Raw genomic sequence first — 27,152 nt, forward strand, 5'->3', positions numbered from 1 at the left:
TATTAGAGTTTAAAAATATTTTGGAAGCATGCCTTCTTTCAAATCTTTCACGCTTAATTTTAGCTTTGATTTTAAACTAACCTAGTAGATGGAATTCTCGCTTTTTTTTTTTACCGTATTTTTTCTAAAATACAAGGTGTTCTGCAAAGAGAAATTAAACAAATTTACACGTTGAGAGACTTGCACGTTAATATTTAACTGACAAAAAATACAAAACTCTATAGATATTTAACTAGTTAAAGTAGAGAAAGGCTAATGTAATAAGCCGTAAAATAGGTTTAATTTGAGGTTTCAATTTTCCTACCGAAAACAAACTTGTTTTGTTGTTTAATACTATCCTGCCTTCCTCTTTCGAGATTTCGAAAGAGTTTTCCTATTTTGTTTGGTTAAATATTATTTTGAATCCTCTAATGTGTATACTTTTTGTTTTCCTTTTTGGCTAAAAATTAAAAAGAAAAAAAAATCACAAATAAAGGGTGATCTCGACGGAGCACCCTGTAAATTACAATCTTAAAAGGAAGTAAAATTGTTAAAACGGCTGTTTTTTCCCAATCAGATTTGTGACTTTCAAAAGTGCATCTAATTATTTTGAATCCTCCCTCTGTTTTATTTTTGTCTCGGAAAAAAAATTAGCAATGAACTATATTTTATTAAGAATAAATATTGAAAACAGTAGTTGACTTTGAAGGCACTTCATGCGGGCATGGGTACTGGTGTCTTCAACTTCTCTCCTTTAACTCCGAGCAAAATATTCTCTGCTGCCAAATCTGCCATTTTGATTCTAACATTTGTTTCTGAACTGGCAAGATGTGGTGTAATGACTGCAACAAAAAGATATCAATACAATAAATGCATGTAAAATTTTTAGGGATTTTTAAGAAATTAATAATTCTATTTCACTTACAAGAAACAAATCTGATTATAACGAATGACACAACTAGCTTTATGGCTTCAGATTTTTACTATTCCATAATTATTTTTTAAACGTGTTTATTAAGATGATTTAAGAAGTTTATAAAAAGGATAACAGAAAGAAGGTTGACTGCAATTAGCAGCGAAAATTAAGGTGGAGAAAGTCTACATGTTTCGAGCACTCAAAAACCGACTTGAATCATGTGTTGCTTGGTTTTGATATTGAGCATCTATTTTGAGTGTTCGAAATATTCCTGCTATTTCAACTTTTGCTTTTTAAAGCTAATGGATTTTTCGAATTGGCATCTTCATCTTCAGTTTTTTTGGAACTGTTCATTTCAGCGTAAGACGTTTAATTAATTCAATATTTTCTTTTTATGAATTTCTAAAAAAACTCGAACTATTAATTTTATCCATCATTACAAAGTTAAGCGACGCCCGGTGGCTGACCGGTAGCTCTTCGCGCTGTCGTGCCACAGGTCCCTGGTTCGATCCTCGGTCCGGGCAAAGCTGACTCAGCCTTTCATCCCTTCAGTGGGTCGATAAATGAGTACCAAGCATGCTTGGGAACTAAACACTGGGGGTTCCGCGTTCGGCTGACCACCTGACCGGAACATCTGCTCCTGCACCCCAGAGCCCAAGGTCAAGAAAACTGAGATGGGCACAGTAGGCCTTGACCCTCAAGGACTGTCGCGCCGCTGAGTTTAGTTTTACAACGTTAAGCGCTGCACTACTTAACTGTAGGAAAAATGATTAACTTTGTTTTTAGTTACTTATAGGGTTCCTTTTCCACTTTATATCTGTCTATTGATTGTTATCTGAAGTGTTAAAACGAAAAGAAAAATTTATTTCATTAAATTGTTATTTTTTTAATACTGATTAAGCTAACTATCCTAAGAGTGCTTATTAACCGTAAAATACAATTCTATTCTATAAATTATATGAATGCTACTATAAAAGTTAAAAAGAATTTTCTGTTAATTACAATTTTATAGAAAATTCTTACTTATATTAGGAAGTGAGAGTAATTCATGGTTCTTTGGAAGTGGTTCAGGATCAGTCACATCCAGGGCAGCAGCACGAATAGTTTTATTTTTAAGAGCTTCATACAAATCTTTATGATCAACCACTCCTCCTCTGGAATATAATATAAGTAATATCGAATGTTTAAAAATATACCAACAAGGCAAATTGAAAAAAAGTATTCAATACAACGAATAGTTTTGAAACCGAGAGTTTTTGAGAAAGACTGAACGAAAGCGATTCGTACTTGTACTCTTAATGGTTCGTAAGTATTTCACGTTGACCCCCCAGGTATAGTTGTAATATTAATTATAATTATATAATTGCAATTAAATTGGTTAAAATATAACAACAGTTTTTTTTCTAGTGCCAACCTGGAGAATGACCTTTCGTTATACAGGCATCTGAAGGGCAGATTTGTTAGTCCCGTTTCAGGGCACCATATTATGTTGGGCCAACGTTGCTCCCACAGTACGGACAGATAGTACAGAGAATAAAAGAACATCCATGCCCTGCCCGGGATTCGAACCCAGAAACTTTCTGATACAAGGCCAATTCCTGACCCCTACACATTCCGGTCGGCAATATGACAACAGTAAGTGTGTGAAAATAAATAAGTTTAGTCATCATTTGGGCAGTTTTACAAAAATAAGTGAAAGTGGCATATATGGCGGCATTGGCCAGTTAAGGGTTAATGATGCATAGAACATAAACTCTGCTAGTAATCAGCTTCGTTGTTATAAAGCAAAATGCCAACTAATTTATACATTAAAATTTTATATCACAATATTTAATTTTAATATATCCATACAACTATCACTGAATTTAGAGTTTTTATACTCTGCTGAACGGGTGATAATAGCAACTGTAGCAACTACAAAACTGAAGATAGGAAAATGTGAAATTTAGCAAAAGTGTGAAGAAAGTGTAAGACTTGTATGCAAGTTTTGGTTTGCCGAACTGGTTTGTCACATGACAGTGCTGATAAAAGATATCAAGGATTTGACGCGTATTGAACGCTGTTGTTCATAATCAAAGTTTAGCGGGAAACAATCAATTAACGAACTTGCAATTTTCAATTATGTCTTCCCGATGTCAATTAGATTATTTTACTTGAGTCGTATTATCGGCAAGATTGAAGAAGCTCGAAAAGTTAACATATGGATGGGTGGTCTAATGTAAACAATAACAAGTGTCCTTAAACCGGAAGAAATTTAGAAAACTTCCGGTGTATCCCTCCGCTTATGTTATGACTACGAGGCGATGTGTGAACAAGCCTAATATTCTATGCAGTTTTGTTATTGTAATTTGGGTTCAAATCTAAACATAATTGTACCATTCATAAGAGCTTTCAGAAATGTATTGATTCTCAGAGGTCGTAAGGCCAAAAAAATTTTTGGAAAGTTAATATCTCATTGTGAATAATTCTTAATGTTTGCCATGTTTTGTATTTTATCCCTTATTTGGCTACATTTGAATAAAATGTCGCCAAAAATATCTTTAAAAATATCTTTTTAAGATAGCCTAATTAGAAAAAATTCTAATTATTATAATATTAATATGATAATGCTGCAGTTTAAAGGCTGAAAGAAAGAACTCGGTACATGTGAAATACTGCAAAAGATATGATGGCGCGTTTTTTCAATCTGCGGCGTAAAAATATATCGGAAGCAGTAACCCGGAAGTCTTGAAAGAGCAATTTTACCACTAGCTCCACCACCCTTAGCTTTACATGATCACCCATCCATATTGCCACAGATTTCGACGTCAGCTACATTGTTGCTCCAATGCCTTAGAATTATTTCAAACTGGAATGTCAAGCGGGCGTCACGGGGAGGTCGGGTTCCATGTACGACGTCTGCAGAAGACAGGTGCATAGTGCCGTTGACAAAAAGGAGCCGGCGCAGTACAGCCAGGCAGGTAGCAAATCAGTTTCATGCTGATGCTAGCAGCCGAATCTCCCGAAAAATACGCTTGTCAGCAGGACTATGCGCCAGCCCACCTGTTGAGTGTACACCATTATCCAGATGTCACCGTAACGCCCGTTTGCAATGGTGTCTTTAGCATCGCAGTTGGAGCGAAGAGGACTGGGTTTGCGTACTATTCTCAGATGAAGGTAGATTCAGTCTCTCATTTGATTGTCGACGCCAAATGATCTGCCGTGTGAGTAGTACTCCGTATAGTTGTGCAAACATACAAGAAAGGGACCGCTATCCTACATGTAGTGTCATGGTATGTGCTGGCATTATGATTAATGGCCATACGCCCCCTATGTGCTTTCAACTTGAACTGTGACAGGCCAACCATACATTTATGATATTTTGCTGCCTCAATTTCTCTTGTTCCGTGGTGTCGTCGGTGATACATTTGTTTTAATGGAAGACAATGCAACATGTCATCAATAAGTCGCTGTCGAGGAGTATGTGCAGAGTGAGGGTATTAAGCTCCTCGTATAGCTTGCACATTCTCCAGATCTGAATCCTATCGAAAGTGCGTAGAATGTTTTGGGGAGAAATGTTGGTGGTAAAAAATGTCCTGCATTAAACAAGGACACCCTCATCTGTGCTCTGACAAAGGAATGAGGCAAAATTTTCCCAAACACCTGCTGAATACTAGTGTGCAAAGCATGCTATATGTCAATAGGAGGTATGACCTCCTATTGACATCTAATGTATGCCTACAAATGGTATATTTTTTTTTACCGTCGCATTTTCAGCACAAAACCATTATTTTGTTCCTTGAACTCATTTCAAGCCTTTTTTGTTTCAGAGCACAATAAATTCCTAACATTCTGGCATTCTTTTATTTCACTTGACTTGGCATAACCATGCTTAATTCATGCACTATGCAGCCATTTGCTGTCCGTCCTTAGTTATTCTAAGTGTTTATCAATGTATTTTGGTAATCGAAGTTTTAGAAGAGTAGAGTTTATTTCGATCTCATAATTGCTATTTTTTGATAATTATCCACTTAGATCTTATGATTTGTTGATTGTAAACGGAAATATTTTGTTCAAACTTATTTTTTAGAATTACTTATTAAAAATTCGTTCTGAGATGTGCGATCAGCTACAAATTCGATTTATATGCAGAATGCAGAGCAAATCAGTGCTAACACCCTATGTTTCTGGAGCATGGTCATATAGTACAGAAAAAATTGTTATACACATATTGTTATTTTCAGAGCTTAGTGAAAGAGTTCACTAGTCTAAAAGCTACTAGTCTATCTGCTAGTTTAAAAGCTTAATGGAAGATTTAATTTGTTCATAGGTGGGGAAAGTTAAAACTAAATATGAGCGCATTTCTTATGGCGAGTGAATCTGTAAAACAAATATGTAAAATTAGCTGTAATAAGAATCAGTAGAAAATACTCATGTGAAGGAAAAAATTTAAGTTGGAATGTAAAAGAGAGCGATAAAGTGACTAGTAAGGTGATTAGATTCAATTTATTCGTTTCACTTTATCTTGGATTTTCTTTACCTTCTTCCCCTGAATCGCTGGTATAAACTCTACCGGTTAACTTGACGCTCACTGTGTGCACACCAACACGCAATGGAAGACCTATACCTATAACTCACAAGATCATTCAAACATGAAGTAATAACATCTCACGATATATGTATAAAAAAATAAGTTAAAAAAAACAATGTACTGCAAAACTATTATTTTCGGTTGTCCTTTTCGTAATATAAAAAATATGATTGACTAATCTATGTGTGAATGAGAATAAATTTTTAAAAATGATATGCAATTTTTATTGCTAAATTTTATAGTTATAAAAAAATAAAGAAAATTTCAATTCAATTTGAATCATCGTGTTCCTACAATAAAATATTTTTTATTTATTTAAACTCTACATAAAATGCATAAAAATCAAATGAGTATAAATTATTAAAAAAAATAAATAAAATAAAAGTAAAAATTACTTTTTTAAGTAGGGGATAGTGGGGTCAATTGTAACATTTTTTACTTAACTATTTTCAACTAACAAAAATCCAATATATTATTAATATTAATTGACAGACGAGTAAAGTAGACTATCCTTTACTAGAAAAAAAAATAAATACCTTATTTTAAATGTTATTATATTAGTTATTAACAATTTTTGACAGTCGTGCACTTGTTACAATTGTCCCATCTTACGGGGTCAATTGCAACAGTTCATAAATTCAACTAAAACATAGTTAATTATGCATGTTATCATAGTTGTGATATATTTTTTATTGATCAAAATAGTAGTGATATTTTAGGAGTAAAAATAATAATGAGCTGAGACCTAAAGGGTTAAACTTTTAACTTTAAGGGTTAAAAGTTTAACCCTTTATTTATGCTGACTTTATGCTGATTATTAGCCAAAACTTTAATTTATGCTGTGAAAGGTGACAAATAAAATAATGCACATGCAACATAACATAAATGATATAGGAAACTATTGGTGGCTCTTAAAGAGTTAAGTAATGGTTTGTAAACATAAGATTATTTATTTTCAGCTAATACAATCGTCCCTTTACTTAGTGTTACAATCGTCCCCAAGACGCAATTTCAGCTTCAATTGTTAAAAACAATGCTAGTTAATTAACAAAACTAATTGTTTTTTAATTGGAATGCTAATTAAGGTGTCCACTTACATATTCGGTTAATAATTTTTATTTGTTTAAACAAAATTACTTTGTTACAATATAATATTCTAATACCTAAAAAAGTACTTACGTTGCGTGAAAATATCTTTTGTGATGTAACTCTTTCAAAAGTACATAAAAATGGTTGCCAGCAGGGGTGTACATGTAGATTTATTAAATACACCGTGTGCGCCACCTAGGAACCAAATCTAGAACCCGACACTCGAAATTTTTGCTCTGTTACAATCGTACCCTGTTACAATTGACCCCACTCTCCCCTACTAAAATTGCTGCTTTTTCTCTTCCTTTTTTTATTTTTTGAAAAAAAGTAAAAATAAAAATTATATGTAGAGAGTTTTTTAGTATAATACGCATTCTCATTTATCTTTCTTTTTCTCATTCATTCTATTTTGACTTACTAAATTTGATGAATTCAGCTTAACTTGAATAAACTATAGGTTGATATGAAATACAAGGTTTAGAAAATAGTTTTACTTACCTGCTTGTGTTGACAAAGACAGCACTATTTTTCATCAGATCAAACGCTTTTTTGTTGAAAAGATGCTTAGTTTCATCGGACAAATTGCACATTGATACGACATAGTCTGAATTTTTTAATAGTTCCTCCAAATCCACAAAAAGAGCACCCATTTCTTCCGCTGTAAATCACTCGGTTTAGTATAATGTTTTAAATAATTAAAATTAATTTTAATCTATTGAAAATTTTATTTTTAAACTGTTATTGCTTAATTAATTTTTTAAATGTATTTTTCAAATGTTTAAAGTTTATGTGCATCAGAAACGTAACGTTAAAATTACATATTCAGAATGTATTGACTTGGAAAGTTTTAAAATCCAAATCTCTCTGGTTGTATTTTAAAAGTTCCAAACTTCTTCGATTGCAATTCACTTGAAATTCTTCAATTTTTATCAAAATAAATTTTAACATTTTAATACAATATTTAGCAGAGTTTCGTAACCTATGACAGATTAATACTAGTTTTAAATTTTCGAAGGAAAAATTATCTTAATTTTTAGTTAATTATTTTGTAGAAATCGGAGATTCCTACAGTGTTACGCATCTGAAACATTTCCTTGGTTTTCTAAAAATCATAATTATTTTTTAATAAAATAAAATTTTGAAAATTCCAGTTATACAACTGCCTATTTCTAGCTTGAAGGACATACCATATGATATATGTGGTAAAATTTATTATATATTTATAACACTGAAGTATTAAAAAAGTATAGTAGTAATGAAATATAGTATTATAATAAACTAAAAGTTTATTAAATAAATTAAAGTTTTCCCAAATAATTTTCAAACTAAATTGAATTTTTTTTTTCTCTGTATGTGGTTTTCAACCATCTAAATTTTGATTTTCTAATCTTATTAGATTCTACGTGCATATTATTGCAAAACAAGACAAAACCGTAAATATCTACTTATTATAACCGTTTTTAACGTAGAGAGGTTTTATTTATTTATGAGAGAAATTTTTGTAATAAATAGTTCTATATTTCATCGCAGCAAAACATTTGTCCATTAAAAATACATTTCGATTTGCGAGTTTAAAAGATGTTTTTAAAAATGAAATTACCTGGTTTTATTGGATGAAATATATCAAAATAAAGAACTTTCTTCACTCCAAATGGAAGTATTCTTTTCATAATACCTTGACCTAAGTACATGAGAGTACAGTTATTAGTACTAGTATTTAGTTTATGCGATATTTTGTTATAAACCAGGGGTTTCCAACTTACATGAAGCTGGGGGCTGCAATTAAAAACACCAGTCAAATGGCTGGCCGCAACTTAATCAAAATTTTATATAGGACTCTTTTATGTTTGAAGGAACGTTAAATATTACTGTCAGATTTTTATCAAGTTGTACAAAACAAAAGTATTGAATTGTAAATTAAAGTAACAAGTAGATTTTTTAAAGCACTTAATTGCATATTAAAAAATTCTGGCTACAATAACTTTAATGTGCACCCATGGATTAAACGATTAATGTGTGACACATATCAAATTGTTAAAGTATAAAACTTAAAAGTATTTAAAATTCATATAGATTTTCTACGAAAATTGTCCACAAAAAAGACAATTAATATATTTTGGTTCACGGGCCACAAAAAAAGGCTTCGTGGGCCGGATGCTGCCCGCGGGCAACCAATTGGTAACCACTGTTATAAACGAACTAGTGTAGAAACGTTTACTTATGAAGTTTATTCCCCTAGCTATAAATCTTAAATTCGTAGTGAATGAAAATGACGAAAAATATTATTTTAATAAATGATGATAGAATTTATCTTTTATCAAAACCGGATACAGCACTACTTTTGCACTACATTAGAAATTTCTTTCATCATCCTTATATATCTACATATACGTTATTTATTATTGTTAAAAAAAATTTAGAATGTCGATTTTATTTGTGCCAAAAATATTGTTCTAAAAAGCTCAATATTACACAGGGGAACATTTCTTTATCTGTTGCATGAGATTTTTCAACAGATCTTAGATGATTTCGAATCGCTGGTTTTAAATCTGCAATCGATTTCTCTTTCCAAGCAGCAGTTTTACCATTTTGTTTTATGACATTTTTCTAGGGGAGTTAGGACACATCATCAGGATTAGAATTGCATATGAACCATGGCTGAAAATGTCATCATACGCCATTAGGGGTACTTTCCTATTATGAACTGCTTCTTCGCATGCAATAGATCAGGTCATAATAGGGAAGCGTCCCTAGACTCTTACATTTCCGGGCATAGTTTCCTATACAATTCCAATTTGATGATGTGCCTTAACTCCTCTAGAAGTATGTTGCAACCATGACGCGACCCTCCATTACATATAACGTTTTCGAGGTTATACATTTCAACAAAAATAGACTATAAATAGAAAAAAAAATTATTCAAAAAAATTAGCTTTAAATGCAAAAATAATTTCAAGTTTGAAATCCTCGCAAACTTTCATAATTACATTACAATAATTTAATTATGTAAACATAACAAGCTTTCTTTTCTGAAAGTGAAGATCGTTTTGAGAGTGTTTGTTAAAACTCTTTCACCAAAAAAATAAAAATAAATAAATAAATGAAACTAATTAAGTAGATGAATAAAATTAAATAAATAAAACTGAGTGTCTTCAAGTTCTAATTTCAAACTGTATTCATACCATCCTACCGTTAGCAATTGGGTATAATATAGCCTACGTCACAGGTTGTGTTGTTCCTACTAAATTTAACCCATGAACGGCGTTTTCTGCGAACCTAACTTCAAGCCACAAATAAACAAACGAAGTGTTCGATCGTTTAAATAGCTGCTCGCCAGATTTTATTGCATTATAAAGAAAAGTTATTGAAACTAAATACAACTAAATAAACAAAAACAACTAAATAAACAAAAACAACTAAAACAAATAACAACAACTACTAATAACAATAACTAAATAAACAACAACTAAATTCCATTTGTTTAGCATTGCGTCATATGTTGTTCCTACTAAATCGAAGAAGTTGTGTTTTTTTCATATAATACCCAATTATCTGGGCTTCAAAACGTTCAAAATGCCTAAATATTTAACAATTTGTTAAACTTAATAAGAAATCGCATATTTGGCGAGATTTTCCCAATTAAATTAAAATATTTGGAATCAATGAATATTTTTCAAATTTTATATATTTTTTTATTCCATTTATTTCGGTAATAATGTTGTGAAGAAAAAAGAGAGTAAACACATCATTTTAAATTGTAAAATTTTAATCGCTCCAAAATACAGGTGAATCATTTAGACACGCGCATCAGAGTTGCTACACGCCAAAATTCTCTATGGAAGGTGATTCAATACAATTGGAATAACATTGGATCAGAAATTTTGAAAAACTTACTAATAAAATGACACGGTTGTGTGGAATGGTGCTAATTTCTTCTAAAGGAATTATTTAAATTGTGGAAAGATTTAGGACAAAAGTTTGTTGTGTATGATAAGTTATGGAGTGCCAAACCTCTGTAAAATATTATATTCATGCAAGAATTAAATTTATTATTTACTAACGTTACTTGAGAGATACTTTTTAGTGTATTTTGGAAAAAGCGAAACAACAATTTGTGCATTGAAATTAAGGAATAATAATATAAATAGAATCCTCCTGCATAAAATTTTAATTAATTTTAATTTTAGAATGAAAAATTGCTAATGAAACTAGTGCTTACATTTCCATTACTATCAGATTTTTTTAAGTGTTGTTTCCAAATGGTTAGTCGCTTAAAAGACAGTAAAATATGCATATACACCGAAGAGCCATTACATTATGACCACCCACCATCTATAACAATGAGCTCGCCCAGGTATTCATGGTTTCTCGCCCAGGAACAATGATTTCATGGGGCACATTAGGACCCATAATCCTCTCAGAATAATCCCTGACTTCTGTAATCTACTTGGACATAGTTGCAGACCAGGTTCGCCTATTCATGGCAACAGTTTTTACTGCGGGGGATTTTGTTTACCAACAGGATAATGCACCATGTCATAAGGGTCGAATCGTCGAAGGAACATTCCAGTAACTTTCAAGTCATGTCTTGGCCCCCAAATTCACCTGACCTTAATCCAATAGAGCATTTGTGGTCCTACTTGGAAAACCAAATTCGTTCTGCCACGCTACCCCCTCGCAATGTGATGGAATTGCAGGACCAGTTGGTGAGTGCTTGGTACCAGATACCTCAGACTACCTATCAGCACCTGGTGGAATCAATGCCACGGATGGTGCTAGCAGTTTTGAGGGCTAAAGGTGGTCCTACATGTTAATAGCAGGGTGGTCATAATGTAATGGCTCTTCGGTGTATATACAGTTGTTGGTTGCAAGGGAAATTAGAAATTTATTGTTACCTATTCTTCCCATTCCGATTATCCCAACAACAGAGTCTTGTAAGCCTTGACCACATAACCACAACGGACTCCATGAGTATATCCATTCTCCACTAAAGCAAAAATGATATGATAGAATTGTACTATTCACGATGCTAAGATTCTTCTGTAATTCTTGAAATTAAATAAAATGTATGGGTTCTAATTTTTTTATGTCATTGGGAAATATTTTACAACGGAATGTTGAAACAATAATGGAATACCTGCAAGTGATGTGGGTAAACGTGGCATTTGCTTACGTTGACAACTGTTCTTTCCATTCTATTTCGAGTAAGTCAAACCCGTCAAGTATCAATTCTCTTAAGTGACATGTTCTATATTCTTACACAGAGATTCTTTCCCAAGGATTTCAACTCCTTCACTATATATTTCATACTTAACAAAAGGGCAGATACGATACCTCGTAGAACACAAACAAACTATTTATGCATCGAAGTTGTCAGATGCACAGAACGAAAATATATCAAGGTTACAATGAAATGCATAAGCAAATAATAAATCTAAGTAAAATAGAAGATATGGACGAGAAAGAATTATATTTCAACAAATTCGATGTGCCATACGGTGTTGTATTTAACTAGCTTCACGTTAATTAACATTCTAACTTATGTGGAGAAACTTAGCTCAAATTTAGCCCGCCATTTTTCTTATAAACGATCAGTTGGATGGCCGGGATAGTCTGGTTGCTAGGGCACTGGGTCCATGTCCAAAAGTTCGTGGGTTCGAACCCCACCGGCCTAAGACTCACCGTGTAGTAAATGGTGACTGATGCGCGTTAAATCTGTCAAGTCGCAAAGTCCTCCATGTTCCCATAACAAATCAACATCTCTGGGGGATCCAGGAATCTCATTGTTTTCTGTATTGACTCAAAATTACATGGCTATGGAGTTGAACATTAGTAGTCGTAAACCCAAATATTGGATCGGCTTTTCAAAGACGGATATAAAATGATCAGCAGGAGCTAACGTCATAGGTCACAAGTGGGTACTTGTGATCTTCTTCTTGAAGTGCAAGTACCCAATTACAGGACTAAGAATTTTCTAAAAATTTATCCACTTCACTGACTTTTAAAAACATAACTGCAACTAATAAAACTTATTCACACATGTTTCAGTTATTATTGATTTGTGATTTGTTATGAAGGACCAAACATTTTTGAGACATTAACAATCAAGATTTGTACATGTACGAGAAGATTTTTTCCTTAATAATTGCAATTATTAAGCCGCTAACTTGTACATGTACAAGTTAGCGGCTATGAAAATGCAGAAACAAACATTGACAAAGACTACAAGCAGAAATATTTTCTTTCTTCTTTTAAAAAAAAATTTATATTGATGAGTTTGAACGTAAATACCCTACTAAATCCCTATGGTCTATTGGCGATTATCTGGAATTCCTCTTCAGTGCTGATCCCAAGACAATAAGGGGCATGCGTACAATTCATGTGAGGGAGCAAGTGGTAGTAATCACATGATCTTCATACCATGCTTCACAAACGTGTAGCCATTTTTTACTCTGAAACCACTGGAAACATTTCATTAGCAGGGGTTATGACGAAGAAAGTACAATTTAACCTATCACGTCACCCAGCATTTAGCATTGAATTCGGAGTAAGCCTTTAACGACGACTTGAACGTCCATACCACTGAGGTAGCTCATATGGGTTGCAAACAAAATAAAAATAAAAAATTTTAAAATACGTGTTTTTTGAATTTCTCAGGAACAACTCGACAGATTTCACTCAAATTTTGCACCATTTAAAATTATATTCTTTAAAACGATATCAAAAAATTGTATATCTTGGAATTGAAAATTTTTTAGATTACTATTAAATAAAATAATAAAAAATAATGTTTATTAAATTTAATTTTTTGCATGGGGTTATCGTTGTATTAATTAATTTTATAATTGTGTACAAATTTTTATTTTATATTCCCTTAAAAAGTTCTTGAGATCTAGCGAAATACGCCAAAAGTAAAATTAACATTAAGAGGTTCGAACTTTGGATCGCTCTCCTGACCAAACTAGTGGAGCCATATTTCCCAGATTGCGGCTACCCTTATATTTTAGGTGTAAAAAATCCGATTTCGTCTAAAAAAAGTTATGTCTATTCACAGAATGTACGTTTCTGTGTCTGATTTCATAACCTAAAATATCGTCTTCACTAATTAATCAGCATAATTGAGGTTACCCCTTCGAATCATTGAGATAGAGTCCTAGAACTTGAAGATCCGATCATTAGATCAAAAGTTATTCAGGATGGTCCATTTTCTTATTTTTCCCACAGTACATATCTGTCTGCTAATTTGCAACTCGAAAAGAAATAATGTGACTGCTGTGAACCGTGGAATTTAAATTAGATTTAACTGGAAATCTGTACTCGACGTCATGCGTATGCATCGAACCTGATTGGCTTCTGAATTAAAAACTGCCACGATTTACCTACGATGACGTTACTTGTAGGAATCCGATTATTTAAACACAAACATTTCTTAGTTATTTCTTACTTTTTGAATTACAATTAATTAAATATAAAATATCGTCATCAACATTTCAATATTTAAAAATTTCAACATTTATATTAAATATTTTCAACATTTCAATGTCTATAAATATAGAATAAGCATACTCCTTAACTGCGGTGGCTGCTTTCATAAAGTTTCGGCCAGCACATAACATCAACGTGACTGTCCATTCAGCTACAGAATCAGTCGAAACGTCCGGCGTGTTGCTCACAGATATGTTTCTGAACAATAAATAAAATAAATTGTTTCAGTACTTGATTTAGAATAAATCTATTATGGGGTAGGGGAGAGTGGGGTCAATTGTAACAGTGTACGATTGTAACAGAGCAAAAATTTCGAGTGTTGGGATCTAGATTTGGTTCCTAGGTGGCGCACAAGGTGTATTTAATAAATCTACATGTACACCCCTGCTGCCAACCATTTTTATGTACTTTTGAAAGAGTTACATCACAAAAGATATTTTCACGCTACGTAAGTACTTTTTTTTGGTATTAGAATATTATATTGTAACAAAGTAATTCTGTTTAAACAAATAAAAATTATTAACCTAATATGTAAGTGGACACCTTAATTAACATTTAAAAAAAAAGGTTAGTTTTGTTAATTAACTAGCATTGTTTTTAAGAAATGAAGCTGAAATGGCGTCTTGGGGACGATTGTAACAATAAGTAAAGGGACGATTGTAACAGCTGAAAATAAATAATCTTATGTTTACAAACCATTACTTAACTCTTTAAGAACCACCAATAGTTTCCTATATCATTTATATTATGTTGCATGTGAATTATTTTATTTGTCACCTTTCACAGCATAAATTAAAATTTTTAACCCCTTAAAGTTAAGAGTTTAACCCTTTAGATCTCTACTCATTATTATTTTTATTCCTAAAATATCACTACTATTTTGATCAATAAAAAAATATATCACTACTATGATAATATATGTATAATTAACTATGTTTTAGTTGAATTTATGAACTGTTACAATTAACCCCGTAAGTGGGGACAATTGTAACAAGTGCACGACTGTCAAAAATTGTTAATAACTAATATAATAACATTTAAAATAAGGTATTTATTTTTCTTTCTAGTAGAGGATAGTCTACTTTACTCGTCTGTCAATTAATACTAATAATATATTGGATTTTTTTTTAGTTAAAAAAAGTTAAGTAAAAAATGTTACAATTGACCCCACTCTCCCCTATTAAAGAAAATTACTAGACGTTTGACAGCTTGGATCATTCCAAGCTTGAGTTATAAGAGCCAAATAAACATTCCTTCTTATTTTTATAACTGCCTTATAGTTCGCGTCTATTTAACTAGTTATAAAAAATGATTAATATTCATTTTCTTTATATGTATGGATTGTATGTATGATCGAAGCAAATATTCAGCGATGATTTTAAAAATCAAGGAAAGAACGGAAGGAAATAGAAATGTACGATGCGCTTGATTCTGCTTTGATCCGTGTAAACAATTAAGTTTTCTCTAGAAAATTTAGTTTCTTTTTAAATCTTCACACTTTAGGAAATAAAATTACGCCAATGGCAATAAAATATTTATGCATGGCAATAAATTGTTGGTGAACTATTTATATTGGACATAGCTTAAAACTAGAACACTTAGAATAACTTTTGATCAGCCTGATTGGTAGGGCACTGGGCCTATGTCCAAGAGGTCTTGGGTTCGATCCCAGCCGGCCGAAGACTCCTCGTGTAGTAAATGGTGACTGATGCACGTTAAATCTGTCGAGTCTCAAAGTCCTCCATGTTCCCACAACAAATCAATACCTCTGGGGGTACTGATCCAGGAGTTTCCTTGTCTTCTGGATTGGTTCAAAATTACAAGGCTACGGAGTTGAACATTAGTAGTCGTAAACCCATGAAATTGGGTCGGCTGTTCAACGACGGTTATAAAATAAAATAAAATCACATCTTTTTAGACCGGGATAGCCTGGTTGGTAGGGCACTGGGCCCATGCCCAAGAGTTCGTGGGTTCGATCCCCGCCGGCCGAAGAATTCCCGTGTAGTAAATGGTGACTGATGCACGTTAAATCTGTCGAGTCTCAAAGTCCTCCATGTTCCCACAACAAATCAATACCTCTGGGGGTACTGATCCAGGAGTTTCCTTATCTTCTGGATTGGTTCAAAATTACAAGGCTACGGAGTTGAACATTAGTAGTCGTAAACCCATGAAATTGGGTCGGCTGTTCAACGACGGTTATAAAATAAAATAAAATCACATCTTTTTAGACCGGGATAGCCTGGTTGGTAGGGCACTGGGCCCATGCCCAAGAGTTCGTGGGTTCGATCCCCGCCGGCCGAAGAATTCCCGTGTAGTAAATGGTGACTGATGCACGTTAAATCTGTGGAGTCACAAAGCCCTTCATGTTCCCATAACAAATCATACCTCTGGGGGTACTGATCCATGAGTTTCCTTGTCTTCTGGATTGATTCAAAATTACAAGGCTACGGAGTTGAACATTAGCAGTCGTAAACTCAAAATTGGGCCAGCTGTTCAACGACGGATATAAAAATAAAATTAAAAAAATCACTTCTTTTTTAACCGTGGTGGCTCAGAAGATAAAGCGTTTGCCTTCCAATGAGGTGAACCGGGTTCGAATCCCAGCGAAGGCTGGTTAAAACAAATTCCGCATCCGTCTCACACCGATCACAGTGCCTGACGTAAAATATTCCCAGTGATGGATTTGAGTCCGCTTACCGACAAGCTTACCGTGAGAGGTTTTCGTGGTTTTCCTCTCCATGTAAAGCAAATGCGGGTGAGTTCCATCATAAAGTCCTCCACTCAGCCAATTTCTCCCAATACTTGATCTAGGAGTTCTCCTGTCTTCTGGATTGGGTTCAAAATTACAAGGCTATGTAGTTAAACATTAACCCAAAAAAAAAAGGGTCGGCTATTAAACAAAGGCTATAAAATATAAAAAAATAAATAAAATCACTAGTTTTTAGAGCCATGTTGACTCAGGAGACAGATCGCTCGCCTCCCAATAAGGTGACCCGGGTTCGATTCCCTGTGATGGTGGTCAATACGAATTCCGCATCCAGCTTGCACCGACCACATTGCTGACGCAAATATATCCTCTGTGGTAAACTGGTCATAGGTTAAAGTCCCCTGCCATCAGGCTGACCGTGGAAGACTTTCGTGGTTTTCCTCTCCATGCAACGCAAATGCGGATTGGTTCCATCACAAAGACCACCACGAAGGCAAATTTCTCCCAATAATTTATCAAAGTTAGGGCTGTCTTATTGGCATGCAAGACCCCCGGGACACAGAAATGTTTTAAGCCCCTTCAGTTACAGCACGTCATACTGTTTAAAATTGAGCTACAAAACATTCACATACATAAAATTAATCATTTATATGATAGATATAATTTTGAAAAATTTGAGATGGTAACCATTTGTAATCCTCAATACTTAAAATTTAAGAAACTTTTAAAAGCATAGAAGCTATTTAAAATAATTAAATGAATAAAAGGTATAACAAGAAAAAAATGTAATATTTTACTAAACTATTGTAAAGAAACTTTGCGAACATTGGTGAGGCGTTTTTAGAGACATGAGCTAACTTATAACTTTTCAACATTAATTTGTCCTACAGAGACATTTTTCAGCAAAGCAATATGTTAACATTTAAAAATTACATATTTATGTTTATTTAAAGTAAGGCAAATTCCCTTTAGCAATTAAACTACAAAGTAAAAAAGGAAATATGAGCATTTTGTCAAATTAAAAGTGTTTGTATAAAGAAATTTTTTTTTATTAATTGAAAGATTTTTAAAAAAAAAAACCCATTTGGTTTACATGTATACGGCTTAAGCCACATTGGTTTAAATCAGCATTAAACTAATCATCAATCTGCATTAAACAGCATCAACATTAAACTAATCATCAATCTGTATTTAAAATCATGAGACATGAAATAATTTTCTTTTGCTTTGATACTTGCGTAATTCATTGTTACTGTACTTACATAATATAATTAATGTATTATAAAAATAATTACTCACTCATTAGAATAGATTTATCCAATCGAATATATTTCAATCATTAGATTTATTCAATAGAATATATTTCTTTCAAAATTTATAAAACAATGCATTTCTTCTTTCTTTTTAAAATATAATTTTTCGAAAGTAAGATTCTCAAGAGCTCCCTAAGTATTTGGGGCCCCAGGGCACTGCCCAGGTCATGCCCATGCGTAAAGACGGTACTGTTCCCTTGTCTTCTGGATTGGGTTCAAAATCATAAGGCTACGGGTTGAACATTATGGTAGTCGTAAACTTAAAATTGGGTGGGCTGTTCAACAACGGTTATACAATAAAATCATTAGTTTTTAAAATTAGTTACTTAGTTTTTCACTTCATATGGCACTTCTATATGATAAATTTTTTTTTATAGTGTTTTTAAAATGACCAACTTTCGCAACAACAACAAAGCGCAGACTGAGGCCAAAAACTAGCAAATACCTGAACAAATATTTTATTTGGAATGATCTGATTATACATCAGAAAACGTTGTTTCATAGCTATTCCAGTCTCAATGAAAAACTGTTGACCAACTGCGTAACTAACATGAATTATCTGGCAGAACCCAATAAACCTCTTTCAATTTTCAATTCAGCTTTTAATTTAATTGTTTTTTCAAATCGTTGGTCATTATTTAGATCGGAATCTTGTCCATTCCCTTGAAAATGTGACACTTGTGTCCTTTACTCAATTTATTTTTCCAACAAAGGTTTTCCTTTTCTAAAAGAACTACTGAATTTATAACCAGTTACACTTTTTAAAAAGCATTAAATTTATCAAATCATAATTATAAAGACTATCAACTCAAATTAAGTGTGTAAAATGTCACTTCTGTCCCCTGTCTCTAACCTTACATCTATATACTAAAAATAAATCTTTTATGTAATTGCAAAACAAGTGCATGTTAACAAAAATATAATGCATATTTTTGTTGTTAAATGTAATGGTTATTAGAAATGTATACGATATTTTTGATCATCCTTTTTAAACTTTCACAATCCAACAGAAACACACTGTCTCTTTGTTGACCTGTCACAACTGTTCCTTACTACAATTATTATTAAATTAGCCACTAAAAAGCCACAAACGGAATCAAATATGAATGAATAATTTGTATGATTCTTTATCTTTTATATCAGGCGAAATATGATAAATTATTTTCCGACTAAAGGTTAAAGATTTGCATCCCTTTAAAGACAACGAATATTTTTGTTAATCTTCTCCACTATCACCTACTAAATTTAATTTTCCTTACAAATTAATTTATATTTTACAATAAATAATCCTCTTCTAAGAGCTAATTTAAAAAAAAAACGCATGAAACGGCTATTATGCCTAACTAGATTTAGATAGTATACTATAATTTTAATACTTAGTCACTTCTGCCTCGGTCACTATTGTCTCTTTTAAAAGTGTGTTTTAAATATTATTTTTCTTGCTTTAACATAATAAATAATTTTTTTTAACAAATATATACATTAAGTGTTTAAACAAAATACGTTTCATAACAATCAATACTGAGTAGTTTGACAGTGAATACTGGATATTAATACTCTCATTTAATTAAAAGTACTTCATAAATTATGTTTTATAATCTTGAACACACATTCTGAAGAATATAGAGCGTTACTTCTACAATGCCCATATTGTCTAGTCAATAAAGGCTAACCCGAATTATCATTGGCTTATAAATGCCATTTTTCTTACTTCCTTTCTTCTTTTTTAACGTGAAATAATATCATTTGTGTTTTTAATTTAAAGTATTTCGATGATTGAAAAACACTGATTAATTTTATTGAGCATAGTATTTTTTTAATCGATTATTGAATTTTTTTTTAAAAATTGGACTTAATTACATGATTTAAACAGCAAAATAAAAAAAACATTTAGATTTTAAAACTGTTTGGAGAAACTCTAATTATTTAGCTTCCTGATGATGTGGTTTCAATAAAATCTATCTAAAAGATCTTATTTTGGCCAATTATATATAAATTTAGTACCTAGTTTTGCACTCTTTTAAGTCTATGTGTTCAAAACCAACTGACATGGTAGCAATCACTTTCAAAGATGGACCTAAAATAAGAATAAAATGCAAAGTTAAATTATATTTATGTACCTGTGGTTCTTAATGATTTTATGTCGTAACTGATGTTTTCAAGTTTACAAGAAATAAGCTTGAAAATCAATATACATGCCGCACGACATATTTCCTCTGAACTAATGCCAAATTCTACCCCAGAAAATTGTGAACGTATTTTTAATAAATGATTTTCAATACACATATGAATATCAGATGCACAAAACCACAAATGCCAAAATCGTGATATACAACAGGATTAGGATTCGCATTAAATTTGACAGCGAATCGGTAGTTCTGTACCGGGCACGTATATGTGGCTATTAACCTTTGTGGAGTAATGTAATATCGACAATGCCCACCTTTATCTATCAAAAGGTACCTCAACGTGGAATCAAGTTAACATGTCTTATGCCTCTATCACACGAGAGAAAAATATGTGCAACTGCAAGTGTAACTGCAAGTGTAAGTGCAACTGTAAGTGAAATTCCTCCGTTCGGAGTTGCCGAAAGGGTTGCTTAATTGCCTGAACGGTTGCATGTAATTGGGTTACCATATTTTGTTATTTATCTTTACTTTTGGCTCATTTTTTATTTTATCATATTTTATTATATCATAGTTTCTGAACGATGTTCGTAAAGGGAGGAAAAAGAAATCACAGACGCTGTAGAATATTGATTGATTTTGATTTAATTTTTTACATTTGTATTTGTGTTAAGTCTTTTCTTCAGCAGGAAATTAAAATTCTGAAAACTTTATTTCCCCATTAGTGAAGTAGCATAGTATAAAAAGGATTATGATTTCTACCTCACAATATGAGATAATATTAAGATATCATTGAATTTCATGCTGCGTCCCTAAAAAGATAAGGGGGTGAAAGGGGGATGGACTTAAATACTATCTAGAATTTTGACGATTTTTTTTTATCTTGATTTGAGTGACTAAGGTATAAAACATGGAGCGTAGCGTTTTTAAAAAGTGCTTAAAGGTGCTTATTTTTGATTTTCATTTTTTAAAGGCCCTTAAAGGTGCTTTTCTTAATAAGTGTTTTTAAAAAGTGCCTTATTTTCTTTTTTCGAAAAAGAGATTTATGAAAAGGAATGTCGATTTTTGCCACATATTATGTAAAAACGTACTTTTCCCATTTTTCTATTTCACGTTTTCAGAATTCATTCGTCCCGCACTGGACTGATCGTTAAGACACGGTTCCCAGCAGATCACCGAAGTCAAGCATCACTGGCTATGGTCAGTGTGCGGGTGGGTGACCACTTGGATCAGTCTGCGTAGGGACCGAGGGTGTGCGGTATGGGTCCTCGTTAAACTGTGCTGCCGCAAAGTGCTCAACTTCGCTCGCAGGTCGTCGGGCTACCGAGGCGGGGGTGCCATCCCCTCCGCAGAGGATCAAAATTGTGATGGCATGTCTTCGGATCATCCTCCGGGATGTTTCCCAGACCGTCGCCAATAGCCCATTGTGCAGCTCTAGTGCGACGTAAATTAACAACAACAGCAGAATTCATTCAACCATGATCAATTTCAGCGTACCGTCAGTCCATAGCGTATGAAAACGCCAATCATTTTACAGGTTTGGTGAAATACTTGCGAGTCCGCATGTGCGTCTAGGGAGCTGAGTTCGGTGAGATTCTTGCTCTCTCATGTTGTATTTTGCAAGATATTCTCAATTTCAGGCTTTATTTTCCACTCTCTGAAATTGAACCGAAAAATCTCTTGATCATTTTTTTAATGGCTAATATAATCAAGAAAACAGTTCTTTGTCAAATTCTAGTTATTTTATCATGATCATGTAAAGTCTGAGAATTATTTTGCATTTTGTCAATTTACCTAGAGCTTTAAAATATTTTTTGAGTGCCTAAAATGTTCTTAAAAGTTGCTTATTTTTTGTTGAAAGATTTGGCTCCGCACCCTGTAAAAGCATAGTTTATTTATATATATTTACTATGTAACATGCTAGCTAGGCAAGTGCGGTATCATTATCTATGTAAACACTAAATCGAATGAGAATAAAAACAAGCTGTCTGATTTAATAGTTTAACAATTCGAAAATTTATAAAAAGTTTAATGTGTAGAAAGGACAATTTTATGACTTATACCACTTTATGCAACTGACATTGATTGCTATCTAATCAAGTAAGGCATTTCTTCAAATTTATTTTTTAAGCTTAATTCAAAAACATAGTCCTTTGAAATAATTCTGTAGAAGAAATGATGGTTTAATGTATGAAATATAAATTTTTGAATTACCTTTCACTCATAAAATATTTATAACATCAAAACTATTAGATCTATCAAATCAATTCTATTTTTTAAATTCAGTCTAAAAAATACATAATAAATAATGTCAGACTTGTCTATACTACAATGTCTCAGAATTTTATTTTCATCAAATTAATTTACATTACATGAAGGGATCATCAATTTTATTCATTTACACATTGCATATCAGGAATATCACTTTTATAAAAATTATTTTTTCCACTTTCTTAGTAAAATTGTTTTTTAAATATAAGAGGATTTTCAATGTCATACTTACATTTTATTATTGTAAAATTTATATCATTCATTATTGGTATAAGATAATTTAATTAAAAATTATAGGATTTATTTTGGGACAAATTTATTGTAATATACAGTATATAAATTAAAATTTATTTATAACTATAAAAAAAAACAATATTTTATTAAGAACATACTTTTAATGTATCATATTATTTTGTTATAGCCCTTTACGTGTTTTGTTTTGCATTTTAAATAATACAAGAATCAATTTAAAAAATAAAACATTTATCGTCAAGTGAAACATTTAGAACATTATTCATTTTTATTTCTTATTTTTTAATTTCTTCCATAAAAACAGTATTACATCTCTTTCCTTCTTTACCAGATAAACCTTACAGGATTATGCGAAATATCTGAAATAAAAGAAAGAAATCACTTTCATGATAAAATTTTACCAACACATTATTAGAATAAGGAAGATTAAATGCCATTAATTTGAAATCATTTAAGTCCTTAGGTATCCCTTTTAAACTTATTTTAAGTTTGACAGATATTTTGATTATAGTTCTAAGATTATTCTATACACTAATGAAATATGGCAGGTGCGTTTAGTTTTGTAGTTTTTATGTTTGGATTGAAATTTGTTTCAAGAAAAATAAATCGTATTTATAAACAAAGACTCTTAAAAATGTAAGTATATTGAAAAATTAGTAAGGTACACTTGCATACTTACTGTCATTATAGAAAAGCTAAGTATCAAGAGATAAATGTGAAGTATAAATAAAAAGTAAAGTATCATTAGTTAACTTTGAATAATTATAAACAAAATATTATGCAAATCATCATACACAAAAAAAAAAAAGAAGGGATGAATGTAGAAACAGACAAGGAGATTGGGAATTTGCATTTTTAGTAATTACTTTTTATATATAATATACTACCTTTCTAGTAATACTTTTCAATAATTACTGGAAAATGGGGTAACATTGTGAGAAACAAGGTAAATATTTACCACACATATTTTCTAACTTGTTTTAAAATGAGATTTTCAAAAATTAAAAGAATTCTTAGGGAAGAATAAAATAATTATTTCACTAATAATTATAAAACTTTCAAATAATCGGACACATGCTTTTACAATCAACAGTAATAAAGTTTAAAATTTAAAAATAAAGAAATATAATCATTATTATATTTTATGTTATAATACTGAAACAAAGTTTGGCGAGTTTCTTGGCGAATATTTCAAAGTAAAGCTTTTCGCCAGTATAATTCTTTACATATATAAAAATAGAAATTATTTCTATTTAAAGTAATTAAAACTTTGATCGGAACAAATTATAATAAGTTTTAATTTTATTAGCTTAAAATAAATAAATATTTTAAAAGAAAATTTATCGCAAAAATAATGTACTATACTTACCGATACTAAAATCGTGTGCAGGTTCCTGTTATGGTAGTACATCAACTGCTTTGAGATGGTCATCTCATAGTGCGAAAGTATTTTTAATGCTTTCATTTTAAAGGAAATGTTATTATTAAACTAAAAACTTGTTCCGTCTCATCTATAAAAAAATTTCATCCGATCATCCTCTTCCTAACGTCGCCGCCATTTTTATTTACATTTGTATATGTCATCACATAAAATTGAAACGTCATAAAAAGCAAACGATCTGATTGGTTCATGAAAGAAATTGCCTGAACGGTTGCAGATATTTCGTGCAACCGTGATTTCTATATCACACGAGCAATTTTTGGAGAAATTTCACTTACAGTTGCACTTACACTTGCAGTTACACTTGCAGTTGCACATATTTTCTCTCGTGTGATATAGCCATTATATCCTAATGAATTGGAATTGTATATTTGTAGTGGTAGATACACTACAGTACTCCCCCACCAGAATTGTATTTGTGATAGAATTCGAGGAATGGATATCACTAATTGATTCATTGCTGTTTTGTGAGAAGCCGGGAGAGCTGTATTAAGATCACCGAAGTTTTGAGTGCTGATCGTGAGAGCTGTATTAAGTTCACGGTCGTGGTCTCTCCTATGTTGCCGTGAGCAGTCGAGTGTATACAGGCCGATGTTGTGTGTAATTTGGATTGAGTAGCAACGGCGCCAGGAGGTGGATAATGTCGCATTCACAAGTAGCAAGTCAACTGCTCATCAAGTAGAAGTGGGCGTTACTGTTAAGATAGGGGTGTTTATTTCAAAGTGGGAGCTTCTGCCAAGGTAGGCATATTCACATCACGACCGGGTCACCAATGTGGGGTAGTGTAATATCGACAATGCCAACCTTCATCTATCAGAAGGTACCTCAACATAGAATCGAGTTAACATGTCTTATATCCTATTGAATTAGAATTGTATATTTGTAGAGGTAGACTACACCTAAAAAACATCAGTGTATGAAATATCAGGCAGAGATTGGCCCTTAACTTAAAAAAATACCAGTATAAGGAATACCAAGCGATGGTTTAAAGCCAAAAAGATGCATCTCTTGTTATCAAAATGGTTTCAATCTTTTTCTTATTTTTCACAAAACTTAATGCTATATTATTTTACGGAGCTATGACAAAACCTCCTAGAAGAGAGAAGGCCCTTGTATGGATCAATTTAGTAGATCTACATAAGGAGCAGAAATTGCACAGTGGGAGAAATAAGTAAGATATACTTACATTCAGGTTACAAAACTGTGCAGTGGGGGAAATACGAAAGATGTCACTACGTTCGAACTACTAAGTGATCGGATTTATCGTTTATGGTAACCCGAGCGTAGGCCTTCTCTCTCCTAGGAGATGTATGGTTATAGCTTGAGAAAGAAATGCAATGCTCAGCTTAGATCCATTCTTAGTTTTGACCAGACGTCTACATATACATTTGGTTAAAATCATTCATGTTTAGATTATATAGGTTTAGATTATATAGCTGCATTATTTAATCAGGTATTTTTGAATCTTAAATCTGCGTTTTGCTGTCACGTAGTTAAAGAAAATATTTATTTAATAAAATTAGAATAATGGCTTATTAGATTTCAGCCTTCATTTGAAAGGCGATTTCTGACATATAAGTGCAAAGCAATAGTGCTCTCACCAGTACCATAGTTGAAAATCGTTTCTCGGCATAAAGTATCCAGAACAATGATGCCGGAGGCAGTAGGCATTTATCCAATAGATATATTTCAAAGGTAATTTTTGGTATATGCGTAATCATGGGTAACTTATAACGAAGTACTCATTAATGCCAAGGAAAACGGCACGATTGCCGTAACACTCATTTAAATTATTGAAGCGTTGGTATGTAAAATTTAAACGCTTTTTTTCACTAATCCATTTTCTAATTCAAGCTGATAATTTTAAGTAACAGAATAGATAAAACGGATTGGAATTCATTACAACAATTTTCTTCTAGATGAAGTGACTTATAAATTTTGATATTTTTTATCACATCTTAAGCCAAGAATTTTTGTTGAAATTGGGTACACATTAATGTAATCGTATCAATTGTTAATTAGTTATCAGAATATGCACCATAGTTTAATAATTTATCACATCTATAAATATCTGCACTTATAATTTATTATATTTGAAGGAAGACAAATTTTGAAATTAGTAAAAATAAGCGGTACCTGCTGCCTCAATTACACCTCTATCAATAGGATCAGTTAACATGCAAAGCAGACCGTCTTTCCCAGGAATTTTCTTCAAAAGCTCTTCTTTCGAGATCGGTTTTTCTTCACCATATACATCAACGTCACATCTATAGATTCAAGTCATTTATTAGGCAGTTTGTTTCTTAAATATTTTTCAACAAATTAATGTAAAAAAATGAGAATAAAAAAAAGAAAACGTAACTAAAACGACTATATTACACCCGTAGTCTATACAGTCACGTGTGACTTGCGGTAAAAAGTTTTCTTTTTTAATATTTTATTTTTCCTAACTAGGCATTTTATCATCAGCTTTCGACTCACTCAATCTGCTATCTATATTTTAATAATCGCCTTTAACGCTCTAAATGGGTGCATGCAAGTGATGTAGTGTAGGTATCTCGATCTTAATTGGCTGTTGAAACGTGGCATTTGTTTACGTTAGCAACTGCTCTTTCCATTCCATTTCGAATAAGTCAAGCCCAACAAGTATCAATTCTCTTAAGTGACACATTCTATATTCTTACACAAAGATTCTTTTCCTAAGATTTCAATTCTTTCACTATATATTTCTAACTTTACACAAAAACAGGCACGAAGCCAAGTAGAACATAAACAAACTAATGATGCATCGAAGTTGCCACGTACACAAAACAAAAATATGTCACGGTTACAATGAAATACGTAAATAAATAATAAATCTAAGTTAAGTAAAAGACGTAGACGAATTATATTTCAAGAAATTCGATGTGCGATACGGTGTTGTATTTAATTAACCCCATGTTGATTAATTTCATGTTAATTAACATTCCAACTTATGTCGAGAAAATGAACTTAAACACGTCA

General features: G+C 32.2%; 1 protein-coding gene across 1 annotated transcript in view; it reads right to left on the bottom strand.

Moving 5' to 3' along the window:
* Window positions 1-629: 629 nt before the first annotated feature.
* Window positions 630-27,152, bottom strand: part of LOC107442825 (glyoxylate reductase/hydroxypyruvate reductase) — a 29,340-nt gene continuing 2,817 nt past the window's right edge. Inside the window, exons 2-9 of the mRNA XM_016056481.5 lie at window positions 26,286-26,416; window positions 20,064-20,136; window positions 14,121-14,237; window positions 11,450-11,541; window positions 8,155-8,235; window positions 7,053-7,212; window positions 1,919-2,049; window positions 630-821 (exon numbers count right to left, since the gene is read on the bottom strand). Of these exons, the coding sequence (XP_015911967.1) occupies window positions 694-821; window positions 1,919-2,049; window positions 7,053-7,212; window positions 8,155-8,235; window positions 11,450-11,541; window positions 14,121-14,237; window positions 20,064-20,136; window positions 26,286-26,416 (913 nt within the window). The 3' untranslated portion in view covers window positions 630-693. The remainder of the gene's footprint in view (window positions 822-1,918; window positions 2,050-7,052; window positions 7,213-8,154; window positions 8,236-11,449; window positions 11,542-14,120; window positions 14,238-20,063; window positions 20,137-26,285; window positions 26,417-27,152) is intronic.

This window comes from Parasteatoda tepidariorum, chromosome 2 (assembly GCF_982258835.1).
Source record: "Parasteatoda tepidariorum strain Cologne lab strain chromosome 2, Ptep-v5.0, whole genome shotgun sequence".
Classification (NCBI taxonomy): Eukaryota; Metazoa; Arthropoda; class Arachnida; order Araneae; family Theridiidae; genus Parasteatoda; species Parasteatoda tepidariorum.